General features: G+C 48.0%; 1 protein-coding gene across 3 annotated transcripts in view; it reads left to right on the top strand.

Moving 5' to 3' along the window:
• LOC116945221 (extracellular sulfatase Sulf-1-like) overlaps nucleotides 1-22,258 on the top strand; it is a 371,767-nt gene that overhangs the window by 26,173 nt on the left and 323,336 nt on the right. For 2 of the 3 annotated variants that reach the window (XM_032959522.2, XM_032959523.2), the window contains exons 14-18: nucleotides 4,668-4,867; nucleotides 7,226-7,368; nucleotides 9,178-9,301; nucleotides 15,236-15,269; nucleotides 20,481-20,537. In XM_032959522.2, coding sequence (XP_032815413.2) covers nucleotides 4,668-4,867; nucleotides 7,226-7,368; nucleotides 9,178-9,301; nucleotides 15,236-15,269; nucleotides 20,481-20,537 — 558 coding nt within the window. The remainder of the gene's footprint in view (nucleotides 1-4,667; nucleotides 4,868-7,225; nucleotides 7,369-9,177; nucleotides 9,302-15,235; nucleotides 15,270-20,480; nucleotides 20,538-22,258) is intronic. The other variant, XM_076068978.1, reaches the window with a different exon arrangement.

Here is a 22,258-nt window from a genome sequence, read left to right as displayed (position 1 = left end):
GCCACTCCGTCGAGCTATCATTTGTGTCCAGGTCACTTCTGGAAAAAAGCTGTACAGCTCAGTGGGCCTTCATCATCATCATCCTCACTATCCATGGGCAAATAACCCCGTAGGTGTCCACTGTGCATTTCAGAATCAGAATCAGAAAGGGTTTTATTCGCCATGTAAGTTCACACCGACACGGAATTTACTTTGGCAGGATGGTGCATACATTCAACATATAGGAATCTAAAATCTTAAATAAGTTTTAAACAAGTCTTACTATAATAAGGGTTAAAAGTCTAACACTAAGGGGCTGAATTATATAAAATTAAATAAATATCGAATATAAAATAGCTTTAAGATATAATTTAAAAATACAAATAGGGAAACATAGTTAATATCAGCAACGTGTCGTTATGTAGATCAAATGTTAAAAACAGTGTTAGCCCTTGGCCTTGTTTAACAGGCCAGCAGCAGATGGGAAGAAACTGTTTTTATGGCGTGAGGTTTTGGTCCTGATGGACCGAAGCCTTCTGCCGGAGGGGAGTAGCTGAAACAGAGAGTGTCCAGGGTGGGAGAAATCGGCCATAATCTTCCTCGCTCGCCTCATAGACCTTGTCGTGTGCAGGTCCTCGAGGGTCGGTAGATTGCAGGCAATTACCTTCTCAGCAGTGTGGATGATACGCTGCAGTCTGCTCTTGTCCTTGGCAGTGGCAGCAGCGTACCAGACGGTTATGGAGGAGGTGAGGATGGATTCAATGATCGCTGTATAGAATTGCACCATCATTGTCTTTGGCAGGTTGAATTTCTTCAGCTGCCGTAGAAAGTACATCCTCTGTTGAGCTTTCTTGGTGAGGGAGCTGATGTTCAATTCCCACTTGAGGTCCCGGGAGAGAATAGTGCCCAGGAAGCGGAAGGACTCTACAATTTTTACTGGGGAGTCTAACAGGGTGATGGGGGTGAGTGGTGCTGTATTCTTCCTGAAGTCCACAACCATCTCAACTGTCTTTAGAGCATTTAGCTCTAAGTTGTTCTGGCTACACCAGGTCACCAGATTGTCAGCTTCCCACCTATAGTCAGACTCATCCCCACCAGAGATCAGCCCAATGAGGGTGGTGTCATCCGCAAACTTCAATAGTTTGACGGACAGATGATTGGAGGTGCAGCTGTTGGTATACAGGGAGAAGAGCAGAGGGGAAAGGACGCAGCCCTGAGGAGTTCCGGTGCTGATGGACCTGGAGCCAGAGACTTGTGTTCCCAGCTTAACGCACTGCTTCCTGTCAGACAGGAAGTCTGTGATCCATTTACAGGTGGTGTATGGCACGTTCAGCTGGAAGAGCTTGTCCTGAAGCAGGGCAGGGATGATGGTGTTGAAGGCAGAGCTGAAGTCCACAAACAGGATCCTGGCGTAGGATGCTGGGGCGTCCAGATGCTGTAGGGTGAAGTGGAGGGCCATGTTAACTGCATCGTCCACAGACCTGTTGGCTCTGTAGGCAAACTGAAGGGGGTCCAGGAGAGGGTCTGTGATGGCTTTGAGGTGTGCCAGGACCAGGCGCTCAAAAGACTTCATTACCACAGATGTAAGGGCGACCGGTCTGTAATCATTTAGTCCTGTTGGCCTTAGCTTTTTGGGCACAGGGATGATGGTGGAGGACTTGAGACAGGCTGGTACATGGCATGTCTCCAGGGAGGTGTTAAAGATGTTGGTGAACACCGGAGACAGCTGGTCAGCGCAGTGCCTGAGGGTGGCTGGAGAGACAGAGTCCGGCCCGGCTGCTTTGCGTGGATTCTGCCTCTTGAAAAGTCTATTAACTTCTTCCTCCTGAAAGGAGATAGTCGTCTCTGTAGTATTGGTGGGGGATGGGGCCTCTTGGGTTGGAAGGGGTGGTTCAGGACAGTCCAATTGTCTTTCAAATCTACAGTAGAACTCGTTCAGGTCGTTGGCTAGGCGGGAGTCGTTAGTGGTGTGGGGGGCTCTGGGTTTGTAGTTGGTGATCTGCCTGAGCCCTCTCCAGACAGAAGCAGCGTCGTTTGTAGAGAACTGGTGTTTTAGTCTCTCTGAGTACAGTCGTTTAGCCTCTCTCACCGCTTTGCTAAACCTGTTCTTCGACTCCTTGAATCTGTCTCTATCTCCACTCCTAAACGCTTCCTCCTTCTCCAACCTCAACCTTCTGAGCTTTGCTGAGAACCAGGGCTTATTGTTGTTAAAGTTCACCCTGGTACGTGTTGGGATACAGCAGTCCTCACAGAAGCTGATGTAGGACGTCACAGCCTCTGTGAGTTCATCCAGACTATTGGTAGCAGTCGTGAACATATCCCAGTCAGTACAGTCTAAGCACGCCCGCAAATCTTCCACAGCCTCACTGGTCCACTGTTTAGATGTCCTCACAGCAGGTTTACAGAGTTTTAGTTTCTGCCTGTATGCAGGAATCAGGTGGACCATGGCATGGTCAGAGTGTCCTAGTGCTGCTCGGGGGACGGCATGGTAGGCTCTACTGACTGTAGTGTAGCAGTGATCCAGAGTGTTCCCTTCTCTGGTTGGGCATTTAATGAATTGTATGTATTTGGGGAGTTCGTGGCTGAGATTACCTTTGTTAAAGTCGCCAAGTACGATAACCAACGAATCTGGATTTGCTCGCTCCACACTCAGAATCTGATCGGCGAGCATGCGTTGGGCTTCTTTAACCTGAGGACAAGGCGGCAAATAAACTCCGACCAAAATGAGCGACGCGAACTCGCGAGGCGAGTAAAACGGTTTACAGGTTATAAAAATTGATTCAAGGAGTGGAGAACAATGTTGCAGAATCACTGTGACATCTACACACCAGCCACTGTTAATGTAAAAACAAATACCACCGCCTTTCGTCTTGCCGGAGAGTGCTATGTCACGATCCGATCTTACAAGATGGAATCCTGCTAGTTGTAGCGAAGTGTCCGGAATCAAATCACACAGCCATGTTTCCGTGAAGCACAATGCAGAAGCTGAAAGAAAGTCTTTGTTTTTTACCATCAGTAGCTGAAGTTCATCCATTTTGTTGTACAGTGAACGTACGTTGGAGAGGAAAAAGCTCGGAAGCACTGTTCGGATCCCGCGTCTGCGTAGCCGTACTAGAGCCCCCGACCGTTTACCCCTTGGGCGGCGTTTCGTTGCTTGAGCAAAGCCTAGCGCGGCATTGACTAGAATGCCTACTAATTCTGCCGCTGGAAGCAGAAAAGTAGGAATTAAATCCACAGGAGTTGTTTCCCTGATATTTAAAAGTTCGTCTCTTGTTAGAGAACTCCGAAAATCTTGGCAAAACACTGAATTGACAGACAAAACAAGACAAAACAGGGCGCACCGACCGGCTGAGGCTACCATCATCAGCGCCATCTTCGCACCAGCACGGGTGTGCTGAACAGCAGGACTCTCTCACCAGCACTGGTGTGTTGAACAGTAGGCCCCTCTCACCAGCATGGGAGTGGTGAACAGCAGGCCCCTCTCACCAACACGGGTGTGATGAACAGTAGGCCTCTCTCACCAGCATGGGAGTGAACAGCAGGCCCCTCTCACCAACACGGGGGTGATGAACAGCACGCCCCTCACACCAGCACGGGTGTGATGAATAGTAGGCCTCTCTCACCAGCACGGGTGTGATGAACAGCAGGCCCCTCTCACCAGCACGGGTGTGTTGAACAGCAGGCCCCTCTCACCAGCACGGGTGTGTTGAACAGCAGGCCCCTCTCACCAGCACGGGTGTGTTGAACAGCAGGCCCCTCTCACCAGCACGGGTGTGTTGAACAGCAGGCCCCTCTCACCAGCACGGGTGTGCTGAACAGTAGGCCCCTCTCACCAGCACGGGTCTGTTGAACAGCAGGCCCCTCTCACCAGCACGGGTGTGCTGAACAGTAGGCCCCTCAACACGGGTGTGCTGAACAGCAGGCCTCTCTCACCAACACGGGTGTGCTGAACAGTAGGCCCCTCAACAGCAGGCCCCTCTCACCAGCACGGGTGTGCTGAACAGCAGGCCCCTCAACACGGGTGTGCTGAACAGCAGGCCTCTCTCACCAGCACCGGTGTGCTGAACAGCAGGCCCCTCTCAGCAACACGGATGTGATGAACAGCAGGCCCCTCTCACCAGCACGGGTGTGCTGAACAGCAGGCCCCTCAACACGTGTGAGCTGAACAGCAGGCCTCTCTCACCAGCACGGGTGTGCTGAACAGCAGGCCCCTCTCACCAGCACGGGTGTGCTGAAAAGCAGGCCCCTCTCACCAGCACGGGTGTGTTGAACAGCAGGCCTCTCTCACCAGCAAGGGTGTGCTGAACAGCAGGCCCCTCAACACGGGTGTACTGAACAGCAGGCCTCTCTCACCAGCACGGGTGTGATGAACAGCAGGCCCCAAAACAGCAGGCCTCTCTCACCAGCACGGGTGTGATGAACAGCAGGCCTCTCTCACCAGCACGAGTGTGTTGAACAGCAAGCCCCTCTCAAGACAAAACAAGACAAAACTGGACAAAAACAGGGCACACCAACCGGCCGAGGCTGCCATCATCGGCGCCATTTTTTCCACTTTCACTTTCCTCTGTCTTGTGCTAATATGTACATCTTTCTGGCTCAGTGTGGCCTTGCCTGGCAGTAAACAAAAAAAAAACAGTACATGAAAAAATGTTTTTCGTTTTTAAATCGCCACGGTGTCGAATCAACAGCAGCCACGGCGGGAGCGGGCGACACGGCGGAGCGACGTCGCCCGGCGCGCCTGGAGAGGAAGACGCGGCCGACAGCGGCAGGAGAGGCCGCACGAGGGACAGAGCCCGCGTCGTCCGCAAAGAGGCCCCCTGCGCCTCACCGGGCCTCGTCTGCTTCACGCACGACGACGAGCACTGGCGCACGCCCCCCTTCTGGAATCGTAAGTGGCCAGCGGGAGCACGTGGCGCTTGTACGTGCCCCCCCCCCAGCCAGTGGTGGGACCACCGGAGCGTCGAGGGGGGTGGGGAGTAGCGGGGGTGAGGGGGGGGGGGTGATCACTCGCCCAACTATCCATCGTTGAGACCCTGAAAAATGGTATTTCGTTGATATTTACCAGATCAAATACGTTTAATGTTTGAAAAAATATTATTATGAATGTCGGGCCCTGTTTTAAAAAAAGCCTGATATGCTGTGATGGCCGTACTCCCACCCTGGGCAGTTGCGAGATCTGTGGAAACTTAGGGGGAGCGGGCAGCATCTTCCTCATCCACCTCTGACCTGAGGAAGACCTCTGGCCACCCTGCTGCTGTTGTTGCTGTTGTTAGATTTATTTGTATTCACCAATTTTATTAAAAATCGAGTTACATCATGTGATTAGTGATAAGCCTCTTCCACTGGCATGCCTCAGCGGAGCCAGCGCGTGATCCTCACGGTACGGGTGGTTTTCCACTGGCTGTTTGCCAAGCCATTGGAGGTGCGCGTGCCTAGAGGTGTTGCAACCTTTTCCACTGCAGACCAAAAACTCAGACATATTTCTCAGTCGGCACTCGGTCTATTTATCAAAGAGTGTGCAGTATGTACTGTCACAAAGTTCAACAGATATCCACTGGCGGAGCCAGTGGGGGGGGGGAGGGTGGTGTGGCACATGCCCCCCCCCCTAATGATCCGATCGAAATCCCTAGTTTCGATCGGATCATTGCGTTTTTTTAGTAATAAATCGGCATTTTGCGACCCCCACTGCCACTGTGTCGCATATTATTATTACGTGCCAGGGACTCTATGGGATGATAGGACAATAGTCTGAGTCCATAATTGGTAATAAGTAACGGCAAAGCGGTTATAAGCGACTCAGAATTGTGCGTAGCTGCGTACACAGTCCACGACTTCCCTGAAGGCATCGACACCTTCAGCGAGCGCGATGCCGATCACACAACGCGGTTCGAATTCGACCCTCGATCGATGGCTGCGTCATCGCCGCACACGTGTCGAGTAACAAGCAAGGGACAAGTTCCTTACTTACTAACAACTCCTTACTTACTAACAACTCCTTACCTACTAACAACTCCTTACCTACTAACAACTCCTTACCTACTAACAACTCCTTACTTACTAACAACTCCTTACCTACTAACAACTCCTTACCTACTAACAACTCCTTACCTACTAACAACTCCTTACCTACTAACAACTCCTTACCTACTAACAACTCCTTACTTACTAACAACTCCTTACCTACTAACAACTCCTTACCTACTAACAACTCCTTACATACTAACAACTCCTTACCTACTAACAACTCCTTACCTACTAACAACTCCTTACCTACTAACAACTCCTTACCTACTAACAACTCCTAACCTACTAACAACTCCTTACCTACTAACAACTCCTTACCTACTAACAACTCCTTACTTACTAACAACTCCTTACCTACTAACGACTCCTTACTTACTAACAACTCCTTACTAACAACTCCTTACCTACTAACAACTCCTTACCTACTAACAACTCCTTACTTACTAACAACTCCTCTATCATTTTTCATTGCTGGAGGGGTTGCCCCCCCCCCCTACCTGAAAATCCTGACTCCGCCATTGCAGATATCAGTACCCATCAGTTCCTGCCACCCAAAAACACGGATGCCAATCCACGGACTGTCCGGGTCAAACGTGGGCAACGTCGAGAGTCCACGGTGGGGACACGGAAGTGGGCACACGGAAGTGGGCACACGGACCTCGGTGGCATCGCCAGGCGGCGGTGGCGGACGCTTGTCATCCACACGAATGTTGCGAGACTCCCTCCCCGTGGGCGTAGAGGTAGCCTAATACACTGCCATGCTGGGAGAAGGAGGTACAGCAAATATGTCGACTCTAGCTGTTCCATTTGTGCGGGATAGAGTGTTTCCCCCTCGCACGCGAGTTTTTTTTGTTTGCTTCTGGGTGCTCCGTTTACCTCCCACATGCAAACACTCACTAAGTGGCCGATGGCAACTTAATTGTTCGACGACCACAGAGCTTGGGCAATTGTTGGCGCCTGGCTGCTGCTGCTGCTGCTGCCTTTCCTGCTCGTTTGTGGTTCCTCCGGGCACCTGTGAGTCCTCTGGAGCGAGCGAATCTCGCGCGGCGGTGCGTTACCCCAAGCTTAAACTATTATTATTTCTCCTCTCTCTCTCTCCGCGGCAAATAAGCCCTCCTGCGGCGGCGGTCGTCGTTGCCGCTGCCGACGTGGCATCGGCTCGACGGTGGCCGCGCACCTCGGCGGTCGTTCGCTTAAGCGCCGCTCTCCGTGTCTCCGACAGGAGGCGCGTTCTGCGCGTGCACGAGCTCCAACAACAACACGTACTGGTGCGTGCGCACGCTCAACAGCAGCCACAACTCGCTCTTCTGCGAGTTCGCCACCGGCTTCATCGAGTACTTCGACCTCAACGCCGACCCCTACCAGGTGACGATGTGCCTTGCGTGCGGGTGCTCAAAGACAAAGACTCCCCTCTCTCCCCAGGGCGCCACGGTGGCAACATTTTAACAACTTCACCTGGTGTACGGGAGGTCGTGGATTCGATCCCGACCCTGACGCCGACCTGTTGTATATTTGGAGTTTGCGTGTCACTCTCCCCGTGGCCGCGTGGATTTTTTTTACCGGGTCCCCCCCCGCATTTATCTCCTACCGCGTTAAGAATCAACACCACGCATCTCGAGTATTTGGCTGCTACAAATTTCCACGTGATGAGCCACTTCATTGGGCTAGCATTTGTGTCCAAGTCGCTTCGGGAAAAAAAGGGCTACATAGCTCAGTGGGCTTCACCTGGTAAAGTGATTAAAAAAAAACACGCAGTTTAGTTTTGGTTTTAATTGCAGTTGGGCCAAGTTCTGTCTGTAGGCACCTACGGAGGCCGGCATGGCACGTGGCAGTGTGGGCGGCGAGTACCATCACACCCGGCCCCCATTGCTCTCCCTAGTGGGGGTATTTTACACACCTCACTCATTGAAGGCTGAGTCGACCTAGGGGAGCCCTAGAACCGGCTGAGATGTCCGTCACCGAGCGTGAATTGAACTCGGGTCGCCGGGTTCGTAGAGCAGTGTGCCAAAGCTACGCTGCCGCTCATGATGCGGTGATATGCGTCACGCGCAAGCGTGCACGCAAATGAAAGACGAAGATTTTCAACTGCTCTTTGATTCGTTCGGTAAAGTCAAGCAGAAAGAAAATAAATTCCACAATAGAATACGACGTTTCGATTGCAACGCGAGCAACCGTCAATAGGTGGAACTAAATTTGAGAGAGAGACAAAACAAAGACACGGAGACACACAAGATAGACACACAAGCAGAGAGAGACAACACAGAGACACAGAGAGAGAGACAACATAGACACACAGTTTAAATATTTCAATATTTCGTGCAGCCTCTTACATCATGTGTTTTTTGGGAAGTCTTTCGATAGCACACTGATTTCTGCCTTAACCATGCCACCACTTCAAGAGGTTTTACTGAATACGTGTGTGGTGTGCATTTATGAGTGTACGTGTGCGCGCCTGTTTATATGTGTGAGTGTTGTGTGTGTGTAGTAGTGTGGGGAGCGGTAGTGTAGCGGTTAGCGTGCTGCGCTATGAACCTGGCGACCCGGGTTCGATTCCCGCTTACGGCCAACACCAGTGACGATGATCTGAACCGGTCCTGGGCCTCCCCTAGGTCGACTCAGCCTGAAATGAGTACCTGGTGCGGTGTGTAAACGTCGCCACTGGGGAGACAAAGGCGGTCGGCCGTGGTGCTGGTCACCCACCCCCTCGTGTACCGTTCCGGCCTTCATAGGTGCTCGCTAACAGCACTTGCCCCTACAGTCTGTGATGCCTATACGAGGGATATTTGTTTTTGTGTGCACCTGTTTATATGTGTGTGTGTGTGCATGTGTGTGTACGTGTTCTGCGGTGTTTCAACATCAGCAACATGGAGACAAACGGTTGTGTTTTTTTTTAATTTGTTGTCCTTCCCTCACACCTCCGATTAGCACGGTTGGCTATGAACGCTTCGAAAGAAGTTCTACTTACATACAAATTCGGCTGGGCGTGTTGCTGGCCACCCTCTGCGCTTTGTGCTGGCCTTAATTCATGTTTAGTGACTGCACTTTCTACAACAGCACGTGTAGGCTACACGAGGGATATTTGTACATATGTATATGAAAGTGTGTTTGCGCGTGTGTGTGCATGTGTGTGTGTGCGTGTTTGTGTGTGCTGGCACCGCCTCCGTTTCCACGCAGATGCAGAACGCGGTCCACACGCTGGAGCGCGGCGCCCTCGGCGCCCTCCACGCTCAGCTCGCTGGGCTCCGTGCCTGCCGGGGACTCGGCCAGTGCGAGCCGGCCCCCAGCAACACACACACAGGTAGTGGTCATCCCACACAGCGCCCCCCCTCCCTACTCACTCACAACCCACTATACCCCCTCCCTACTCACTCACACTCATCACCCTGCAGCAGCACGCACACTCATGCACCTACCTCACTCACTCAGAGTCCATCATCTTATACTGATCCACCTACCCCACTCACGTAACACCCATCATCTTATACTGATACACCTACCACACTCACTTTACATCCATCATCTTATACTGATCCACCTACCCCACTCACTTTACATCCATCATCTTATACTGATACAAATACCCCACTAACTTTACATCCATCATCTTATACTGATACACCTACCCCACTCACTTTACATCCATCATCTTATACTGATACACCTACCTCACTCACTCAGAGTCCATCATCTTATACTGATCCACCTACCCCACTCACTTTACATCCATCATCTTATACTGATCCACCTACCCCACTCACTTTACATCCATCATCTTATACTGATACAAATACCCCACTAACTTTACATCCATCATCTTATACTGATACACCTACCACACTCACTTTACATCCATCATCTTATACTGATACACCTACCACACTCACTTTACATCCATCATCTTATACTGATCCACCTACCACACTCACGTTACATCCATCATCTTATACTGATACACCTACCACACTCACTTTACATCCATCATCTTATACTGATACACCTACCACACTCACTTTACATCCATCATCTTATACTGATACACCTACCACACTCACTTTACATCCATCATCTTATACTGATCCACCTACCACACTCACGTTACATCCATCATCTTATACTGATACACCTACCACACTCACTTTACATCCATCATCTTATACTGATACACCTACCACACTCACTTTACATCCATCATCTTATACTGATACACCTACCACACTCACTTTACACCCATCATCTTATATTGATACACCTACCTCACTCACTTTACATCCATCATCTTATACTGATACACCTACCACACTCACTTTACATCCATCATCTTATACTGATACACCTACCACACTCACTTTACATCCATCATCTTATACTGATACACCTACCACACTCACTTTACACATCATCTTATATTGATACACCTACCTCACTCACTTTACATCCATCATCTTATATTGATACACCTACCACACTCACGTTACACCCATCATATTATACTGATACACCTACCCCACTCACGTTACATCCATCATCTTATACTGATCCACCTACCACACTCACGTTACATCCATCATCTTATACTGATACACCTACCCCACTCACGTTACATCCATCATCTTATACTGATCCACCTACCCCACTCACTTTACATCCATCATCTTATACTGATACACCTACCCCACTCACGTTACACCCATCATTTTATACTGATACACCTACCACACTCACTTTACATCCATCATCTTATACTGATACACCTACCACACTCACTTTACACCCATCATCTTATACTGATACACCTACCACACTCACTTTATATCCATCATCTTATACTGATCCACCTACCCCACTCACTTTACATCCATCATCTTATACTGATACACCTACCACACTCAGTTTACATCCATCATCTTATACTGATACACCTACCCCACTCACTTTACATCCATCATCTTATACTGATACACTTACCACACTCACTTTACATCCATCATCTTATACTGATACACCTACCACACTCAGTTTACATCCATCATCTTATACTGATACACCTACCACACTCACGTTACATCCATCATCTTATACTGATACACCTACCACACTCAGTTTACATCCATCATCTTATACTGATACACCTATCACACTCACTTTACATCCATCATCTTATACTGATCCACCTACCCCACTCACTTACATCCATCATCTTATACTGATACACCTACCACACTCACTTTACACCCATCATCTTATACTGATACACCTACCACACTCACTTTAGATTCATCATCTTATACTGATACACCTACCCCACTGACTTTACATCCATCATCTTGTACTGATACACCTACCGCACTCACGTTACATCCATCATCTTATACTGATACACCTACCACGCTCACTTTACATTCATCATCTTATACTGATCCACCTACCCCACTCACTTTACATCCATCATCTTATACTGATACACCTACCCCACTCACTTTACATCCATCATCTTATACTGATACACCTACCACACTCACTTTACATCCATCATCTTATACTGATACACCTACCCCACTCACTTTACATCCATCATCTTATACTGATCCACCTACCCCACTCACTTTACATCCATCATCTTAAACTGATACACCTACCACACTCACTTTACATCCATCATCTTATACTGATACACCTACCACACTCACTTTACATCCATCATCTTATACTGATACACCTACCACACTCACTTTACATCCATCATCTTATACTGATACACCTACCACACTTTACATCCATCATCTTATACTGATACACCTACCCCACTCACTTTACATCCATTATCTTATACTGATACACCTACCACACTTTACATCCATCATCTTATACTGATACACCTACCACACTCACTTTACATCCATCATCTTATACTGATACACCTACCACACTCACTTTACATCCATCATCTTATACTGATACACCTACCACACTTTACATCCATCATCATATACTGATACACCTACCACACTTTACATCCATCATCATATACTGATACACCTACCACACTCACTTTACATCCATTATCTTATACTGATACACCTACCACACTCACTTTACATCCATCATCTTATACTGATACACCTACCACACTTTACATCCATTATCTTATACTGATACACCTACCACACTCACTTTACATCCATCATTTTATACTGATACACCTACCACACTCACTTTACATCCATCATCTTATACTGATACACCTACCACACTTTACATCCATCATCATATACTGATACACCTACCACACTTTACATCCATCATCATATACTGATACACCTACCACACTCACTTTACATCCATTATCTTATACTGATACACCTACCACACTCACTTTACATCCATCATCTTATACTGATACACCTACCACACTTTACATCCATCATCTTATACTGATACACCTACCACACTCACTTTACATCCATCATCTTATACTGATACACCTACCACACTCACTTTACATCCATCATCTTATACTGATACACCTACCCCACTCACTTTACATCCATCATCTTATACTGATACACCTACCACACTCACTTTACATCCATCATCTTATACTGATACACCTACCACACTCACTTTACATCCATCATCTTATACTGATACACCTACCACACTCACTTTACATCCATCATCTTATACTGATCCACCTACCACACTCACGTTACACCCATCATCTTATACTGATACACCTACCACACTCACTTTACATTCATCATCTTATACTGATACACCTACCCCACTCACTCAATCTCCATTATCACATACTGATCTACCTACCCTCTCGAATCAATCAAATTCCCAACATCTCCCCGTTCAATGCCAAGCAACTCCTACTGATTCTTCCGGCCTCATGCACTCAGTGTCCACCACCAAACAACCTATCCCCACCCACCCATAATTCTCACACTGGCCTCAAACTCTCGAAGCATCGGCCCACTCAGTGCGATTCGCGGGTATCCAAAATCGCGGATAGCAAGTTCGTGAATAACGAGGGGATACTGCAGGCCATCTGTGCATCATCGCTCGAGTGAGAAAAATATACTTGCAGATTACTCAATCGGAGTAGCACGGGCAAGTATTGACCCCCCCACCCCCACCCCTACTGATGTACCATGTCCCACTTGCAGGCCGGCGACACGCCACTTTGTGCCACACAGGGGACCGCTTTTATCAGGGGGTCCCCTCGGCTACAATAAAAAATCTCACGACTTTTCGACCATAACACAAATGGTCATCATCAGGTGTGAAAACCACACCTGATGATGACCGTTTACACCTATCATCTTATACTGATACTCCAAAACGTCGTGAGAATTTGTAATTGTTTTATATTTTTATTTTATTTTATTGTTTCCCTTCAACGTGACTTTACCGAAAGATTTCGATTTAAAGCTTTCGTGACTCCAATGATTCATCTTCTTTGGTTCTTTCGGTAAAGTCACGTAGAATGAGAATAAAATAATAAATTGATAAAATAAAATAACACAATAATATTCTCGCGACGTTTCGGCCACAACACAAGCGGCCTTCATCAGGTGAAGGGACGAGACTGTCTGGTAGGACAGCGCTGGAGTGAAAGAGCCACGTTCAAATCACGGCCTTTAAGCTGTGTGAGAGGAACAAAGCGCCTTGACAAAGGAATTAGCATATAATTTAGCATTGAAATGGCTGAATGATTAGCTTGTGACTGGTCCATTGTCAAGGTGTGCCTCTGCGGATGTGTATGCTTTAACTTAGCTATTTCAATGCTAAATTCTATGCTAATTCCTTTAACAAGGGGTGCCTCTGCGGATGTGTATGCTTTAACTTTTAACATAGCTATTCCTGTGACCAGTCACAAGCTAATCATTCAGCCATTTCAATGCTAAATTATATGCTAATTCCTTTGTCAAGGCGCTTTGTTCCTCTCACACAGCTTAAAGGCCGTGATCTGAACGTGGCTCTTTCACTCCAGCGCTGTCCTACCAGACAGTCTCGTCCCTTCACCTGATGAAGGCCGCTTGTGTTGTGGCCGAAACGTCGTGAGAATATTATTGTGTTCTTTTATTTTATCAATTTATTATTTTATTCTCATTCTACGTGACTTTACCGAAAGAACCAAAGAAGATTTACCTAAAGAGCTAAGAATATGTTTTACTGCAGTCACGAAAGCTTTAAATCAAAACATAAATATCAGTTTAACACGTAGGCTTTTGCGACCAATATTATTCATAATAAACGTTTTTGGGTTAGATCGCGTTATTTATAAATGTGTCGTAACCCTCCACCACCCGACACGGCCAATCAGCAAAAAAAAGTGTCACATTGACAACAGACAAATAGTTCACTACTTTAGCCCACCGGTGTGTTGAGGAGTGAATCCACAACATTTACAGTTTTTTCAGTACGACGTTTCGCTAGTGCGGCCTAGAAGCGTATTATTAAATAATACATATTACAATTCCTCATAGGGGAAACACATACTAATTAACTGATTACTAACGTAGCATATAATCACAATAACACACATTACAACTAATTACTAATCTACAACTCATTTCTAATCATAACCATTGACTGATTACCAATCGATTATATAATTACAATACCCCCCCCCCCCCCCCCCCCCGCCTCAAATCACTGCACCTGAAATGAGTTAAATGATGACGTCACCCTGCTGCTCTTTTTAAGACCGGGAGCAAGCGAGGGCTTTACCATTCTGGCGCATTGCCCGATGATGCTGGATGTAATTACCATTGAAACGTCGTACTACTCAAACTGTAAATGTTGTGGATTCACTCTTGAACACACCGGTGGGCTAAAGTAGTGAACTATTTGTCTTTTGTCAAAGATTGAGATGAGATTGTGTTGGCAAGCGTGTTGAGATGTTGGAGCAATGCGGTGCCCCAATCTCGTTATTCCTCATCCGGCGTCCTTCCCCGACCCAGAGAATTTCAAAACTCCTGGCCGCAACGAAAATGTTGTCTCGCCAGCCGCTGCGCCCGTCGCTATAAATCACTGAGCGCCCCGTGGGACCTAATTACACGTCCACGCATCCACTCCCGGCGACGGGCAACATTTGCAGACCCTGCCGCCGCAAACACCGCCTGCATTGCCAAATCCGAGCTTTTTTTTGTGGAATAAAAGCTGCGTTTGTCATTTTTTTTTTATTCCCTGAAGATGTTACCCTTTGTTGTTGTTGTTGCAGGATTGAAAGAGGACAACGATTCTAAAGAGCAAAGGTAAGGGCGGTCCTTCTGTCTCATCGTAAATAAAATATTTGCACCCCGTGCCAAGCCTGGTGGCAGCTGCCACGGTGTAACAGTCCGCACGCTGGACCCGCTGATCCAGAGAGCGCCGGTGCGATTCACTCTCCCGGCGCGGCATCATCCGACGATAGAGCCTCCTTGAATCTCGAGACTTTCTCAGGGTAACTTCTGAGTTGGTTATTTCATTCAAGAATTTGAGAAAATACGATATTTTACACACACACACACACTCTGACTTTATTATTTCAGTTGGTAAGGCCCCATTGAGCAAAGGAGCTCTGTTATTCGGACGACTACGGCTACAAGACAATCGGCAGTGGTGGCAGTTACAGGACATTGCGGTTATCTATAGTTACATAGAGATCCATAGAGTTACATGGAAATCCATAGAGTTGCATAGGATCCATAGAGTTACATGGAAATCGATAGAGTTACATAGGGATCCATAGCATTACATGGAGATCGATAGAGTTACATTGTTGAGATCCATAGAGTTACATGGAAATCGATAGCGTTACAGAGAGATCCATAGAGTTACATGGAGATCGATAGTTACATAGATATCCATAGAGTTACATGGAGATCGATAGGATCACATCGTGATCCATTGAGTTACATGGAGATCGATAGAGTTACGTAGTGATACATAGAGTTACATGCAGATCGATAGTCACATAGTGATCCATAGAGTTACATGAAGATCGATATAGTTACATAGGGATCCAGAGTTACATAGAGATCGATAGAGTTACATAGAGATCCATAGAGTTACATGGAGATTGATAGAGTTACATAGAGATCCATAGAGTTACATGGAGATCGATATAATTGCATAGTGACCCATAGAGTTACATGGAGATCGATAGAGTTCCATAGAGATCCATAGAGTTACATGGAGATCGATAGAGTTCCATAGTGATCGATAGAGTTACATAGAGATCCATAGTTACATGGAGATCGATAGAGTTCCATAGTGATCCATGTAGTTACATAGAGATTCATAGACCACAGCCCACACCGTTGGTAGTGGCGGCAGTTATAGAATGTTACAGGGTGGTTGTCTGCAAACTTACAACAGCAAAAAAAATAACAAACCGTTGACACAACATCCACGCCAGAACTTAATGCAAACAGGATAAACAAGATATGAACAATAAGAATAGGTTTTACCCTTTCTGGCAATAACAACAAGTGGTAAGATGTTCAAACACCAAAATAGATACCTTTTGCAAGGCATCTAATTGTACTTGTGATGAACATGCAAACAAACACGCTCTGATAATATATGGACATTGTCTTTGAAACTGATTGTCCTACATCAGAGACATCCTCCTTTATGGTCTAGTCTCATCAGTGCCAGACCAGAGAACGCCAAAAGGCGGACAGTACAAGGACAAGGCACCATCAGAGACCTTTATAGCTCGCAATATGCACTCTTATCCATTCCGGTAATATGACAGAGGAAAAACATTTTTTTTACAAACGTAATTAACAATTTAACAGTGGGCTTTTAGGGGAGCCACAGTGATTTAGTATAACTTTGTGCATGAGGCAGGGTGGATCGTTGACACAGCAGTTATCGCCCTACGCCGTTAACCCGGCGGCCCGAGTTGGCATCCCGGCCGCGGCTAACATCAGTGACGAGTGGTACGAGAAGCGGTCCCTGCCCTCCTCCCCATCACCCATCACCAACTGGCCAACCTCCGCGCCCGACGGAGAGTCAGGGGAGGAGGCCTTCGACCGTTTGTGGATTGAGAATGGCTGGAATTCATCACGTCGTTTTGTCGATTTCTTTCGTGTGCCGGGTGGCCAGTGACAATTTGGCAGCATTAGTCTCCCATTCAATCGCTGCCACTACCGCCACTGTTCCACCCCCCACCCACCACCACCACACACTGATCCAATCAGCCGCCACCATCCATACGAGCAGCGGTGCAGCGGTAGGTAGCGGCAGTGGCAGCAGCAGTAGACGATTTATTGACCTTTGACATTCGCAGAGCTCACCGCAGGCACAGTATGGACGCGAGAGAAAACTCATGAAAACACCAACAAGAAAAAAACACGAGCAATGGCTTTCGGTAGATCGTCTATGAAAAATAGGCTTAGAGGTGAGCGATTATAATCCAGTGAATGTTACATTTCTTGATGAGGGACCCTTCGGTGGTGATCGAAGCGTGTGGTCGGAAGGACAAACGGACGACCTCTGGGCCTGAGGGCCATTGCAACTGCGCATTTGGCATTCTGTATAATTGTTTGCTGGAGGAGAGTGGCTTTTATTGAGCTGCTCGCCGAGTCAGCGGGTGTCTCGTGTGCCCTTGGGATTGACGTTCGGAGGCGACGCCATGGTGCCGAAATTGCGCCTGCAGGCATCGAGTAGCCCAAGAGCTGTAGATGTGTCCCGCACCGCCATCCCCAAGTCAAACTTCGCTCAGCTGGGCGGTCCCTCCTTCTCTTCTGCTGCTCCCACAGTCGGGAACTCCCTTCGCCCGGCTATGTGGGCGGCAGTGTTGTGGCGCGGTGGGTAACACTCATTTATTTAGAAGTGCTCGTTTGTATTTAGCTTGTTGTGCCCTCTACCCGCACTGCCGGTTAGCACGTTTGGCTACGTACTGTGCAAAAATAAGTTCTACGTACGTAGAACACTCGTGCCTCGCAGCAAGAGGAGCCTTGAGTTCGCCTTTCTGTGTGGCGGTTTTATCCTCCCCCTGTTGTTCTGCGTGGGTTTCCTCCGGGCTCCGTGGTTTCCACCCATAGCTAAAGAACGCAGACATTGTGACCAGTGTCAGTAGAACACCCAAATGCCGATATATTATCAACAAACTAAACAATATTTTTTTATTTATTTTACCAGGCAAGGCCCACTGAGCTATGTAGCTCTTTTTAGAAGCGACCTGACCACAAATGGTAGCTCTACGAAGTGGCTTATCACGTGGAAATGTATATAGCAGCCAAATACTCTAAATTACTGAGTGCAAATTACTCGATTGGGATTACACGTGGCAGTGTCACTGCCTACTGCGGGGAGGAAATAAAACTTGCCAGGACCTTCCTGAAAAGAGTCTTGAGACTCGGTGAAGCTTTTCTGGGTAAACAAATAATGTAATAATAATAATTGTCCTAAGCTATTCACCGCCTGTCTCTTTCCCTCTCTCTCTACGGGAAAATGATTGTAAATGTTGTGGATTTTCTCTCCAACATACCGGTGTTCTTTGCTAGTAACTAATCGGCATGTTTTGTTTACGTGACCAACCTTACTAATTGGCTATGCCGGGTGGTGGCGGGTTTAATGACACTTTCATATTTATGCAATCTAACCCCAAAACAAACCTAATTTATGGGTAAAAATGAATATGCCTCCTTTACCCAGAACGCCCGTGTCCGCCAATTGTTCTGCAACGGCGTCCCGACGTTGCAGCCTCTCACCTTTAGGACGCTCCGCACGACGCGTTCACGACACACTCACGACACGTTCACAACACGCTCACGACACACTCACGACACGCTCACGACACGTTCACGACACACTCACGACACACTCACGACACACTCACGACACACTCACGACACACTCACGACACGTTCACGACACACTCACGACACACTCACGACACACTCACGACACGTTCACGACACACTCACGACACACTCACGACACACTCACGACACGTTCACGACACACGACACACTCACGACACACTCACGACACGTTCACGACACGTTCACAACACGTTCACAACACACTCACGACACACTCACGACACACTCACGACACACTCACGACACACTCACGACACACTCACGACACGTTCACGACACGTTCACAACACGTTCACAACACACTCACGACACACTCACGACACACTCACGACACACTCACGACACACTCACGACACGCGCGCCGTGGATGTGCGTAGCTCAGCCCCCGGTGTTGGTGTGACAGCCGAAATGACGACAATTGGGACCCTCCACGCTGTCCCCGGTTCTAAGAGACATTAAAATAGCAAGCGCAGGGAGGAGCAAATTTGGGGATGCCGTGTAAGGTTAATGCCGTGAATAATAATAATAACGAGGGCGGTGGCTGGCGAGTGTTGCAGCTCCAGGAGGAGATTAAGCAAGCGCCGCATCCCCCCCAAATGTTAGTGCATGAGTTCAAACTCTGGCAAGGGTCGACGGGAATGACAGTAACGATAATTGCAACAATGTTGCCACTGTGTTAACTTTAATAGTGGCACTTTATCCAGAAAAGCCGCATTAAGTCTGGATGCTCTTTTTTCCAGTATCATCCTGCATTGGGATGTTTGGCCAATTACACGAATGAGTGTTTGGCTTGCGAGAGAGAAAACCAGAGAAAACTGATGCGCTACAAGGGGCAACAGCCAAAGCTTCCACACAGAAATATTTAATAATATATTGCTGTACCACGGTGCCCTGAGCATCCCACACACCGAGATTACGGCACCCACAATTTTCATATACTCACCTACCTACTCGCTCGATCACTCACTTTCACCTGTTCGCTCACTAACCCACTCACTCACCCGCTCGCTCAATCACTAACCCACTCACTCACTGGCCCACTCACTCACTAACCCGCTCGCTCACTGACCCGCTCGCTCACTTACTAACCAATTCACACACTCACCTGCTCACTTACTCACCCACCCACTTGCTCACTCACTCACCCGCTCACTCACCCGCTCGCTCACTCACTAACCCATTCACTGACTGGCCCACTCACTAACCCGCTCGCTCACTTACTAACCAATTCACTCACTCACCTGCTCACTTACTCACCCACCCACTTGCTCACTCACGCACCCACTCACTCACCCGCTCGCTCACTCACTCACCCACTCACTCACTGGCCCACTCACTAATCCGCTCGCTCACTTACTAACGAGTTCACTCACACGCCTGCTCACTTACTCACCCGCCCACTCGCCCGCTCGCTCACTCGCTTACTAACTCGATGGCTCACCTGCTCACTCACCCACTTTCTCGCCAACTTAATCACCCCCTCAATCACTCACCCACCTGTGATATCCGACTCATGTGGCTGCCACCAATGGTTTTCATGGTTTAATACAATTAACGTGCTTGTTTCCTTCAGTCGTGTCCTTCTAAGTAAGAACCCACCAAACCGCCGGTGATTGTGAACACTGTTCTTCATCGTCACTGTCGCAGGCTGTGGGAGCAGAGGACATGGAGGAGGTTTTTGAGACACCCAAGCCCGAATCTGCTGTAAGTGACTCAAGCTGCTACCCTTGTACATTGTTTTGCCATTCTCATCCAACACCCTGGAAGGTGGTGGCTGCACACGTGGCCTCCGGTCCAGCGGTGCGGAGGCGAGGGTTGGCGAATCGCACAAAATCGTGTGAAGGAGGTGACATGCCCTGGCTTGCCAGGAGGGGGCAGCACGCCAACGTGTGGACTAATCTCCATCTGTTACATCTGTGTGCGTGTTTTTTTTGTAGTGTTACCCCCTCACATGTGTGGGTTTTCTCCGGGTGCTCAGGTTTTCTTCCTACTTATACGAATGCGCATTAACTCGCCGAAGACATCTTGATCGAAACGCACCTCCCTGTGATGTGAATTGTGCAGCGTTGCGGGATTCAGTCGGCACGAATGACGCTGCTGTTTAAATACACATGATTACAATAGAGAAAGAGGCAACTCCACGCTGCTTACACGCAGAGTGGGTGGATAGGTGCTCCTCCTACTGCGTTAGGAAGCCATTGGAGATGCGCACTTTTGAATCTAAATGGAGAACTCACTTCTTGAGAACTGTCGTTTGTGTTTAGTTCGTATTTCTTCTCCCGCACCTCCAATGAGCACAGTTGGCTACGTATGGTGCTGAAGAAGTTCAACGTACATACTCTGCCAAGCTGGCAGTTAATTCGCAGGAGCACATTGTACTGGAGTGAAACTGCTTTTTTAACTTTAATCTAGTCGTTTGCACAATTATGGTTCAATTGTCCTCTCGCCGTCCTGTAATGAGACGGTGTGTGTGCCCATTCAGAACTCCCGCAGGGCACTGTGAAAGCAAGGTACCACAGAACTATTTTGGAGATCACTTTAAAATAACCCTTTTATCCGTGCCGAGAGGTCTTGCGCTTTTGATTTACCCAATGAAAAATGTACTCGCAGAGTACTCAATTGTGGATTACACAGCACACACCTCTGGCAGACTAATGCCCCAGGTGACTTTTGCGAATGTGACCTTGTCTGGGTCTTCACTTCTCCCCTGATTCGACAAAATCTACATTTTAAACTTCACTGCATGTGCCGCTGCAGTGACACGTTCTTCGCACAGAAGTCAAACTGATATATTTTGTATCGTCTAAAAGTGGACGAAAAAAACTGCCCAAATAAGGGGAGAAACAGAAACACTCATTCAATGGGAGCGGGTTTTCGCGTGCAGTCATTCATGACCGGTGGGGGAGGAGGGGGGGGGAAACATGTTTTTAAATTCCTCAATGGATTGCTCATTGTGTAGTGGGTTCACCTTGAGAGACACACACATTCAGGAGGCAACACGTTTAGTCGACGACCACAACGGGGTAACTACATAACCAGTAACCACCACGGGACAGCTACATAACCGGTAACCACGACGGGACAGCTACATAACCGGTAACCACCACGGGGTAACTACATAACCGGTAACCACCACGGGGTAACTACATAACCAGTAACCACCACGGGGTAACTACATAACCGGTAACCACCACGGGGTAACTATATAAACGGGTCAGGTCAGTCGGCACACTGCCGGAGACCGAGAAGTAGACGTAACACGGCGGGTTCCATTCCAGCAGACAGCCCCGATGGGACCCCGGAACCTCCCTTTCATGCCCCCCAGCGTGGCCTGGCTCCGCCCTCGGCCACGCCCCCTTTTGGAACTTGCAAGAAGATTCTGGGCCATACACCACGCGTCCCTTCTGTAACCTTTGGCCCACATC

This window comes from Petromyzon marinus, chromosome 23 (assembly GCF_048934315.1).
Source record: "Petromyzon marinus isolate PM22_M1 ecotype Great Lakes invasive population chromosome 23, UKy_Petmar_22M1.pri1.0, whole genome shotgun sequence".
Lineage (NCBI taxonomy): Eukaryota > Metazoa > Chordata > Hyperoartia > Petromyzontiformes > Petromyzontidae > Petromyzon > Petromyzon marinus.
Note: the sequence above shows the minus strand (reverse complement) of the source record. Positions and strands in the feature narration are given on the sequence as shown.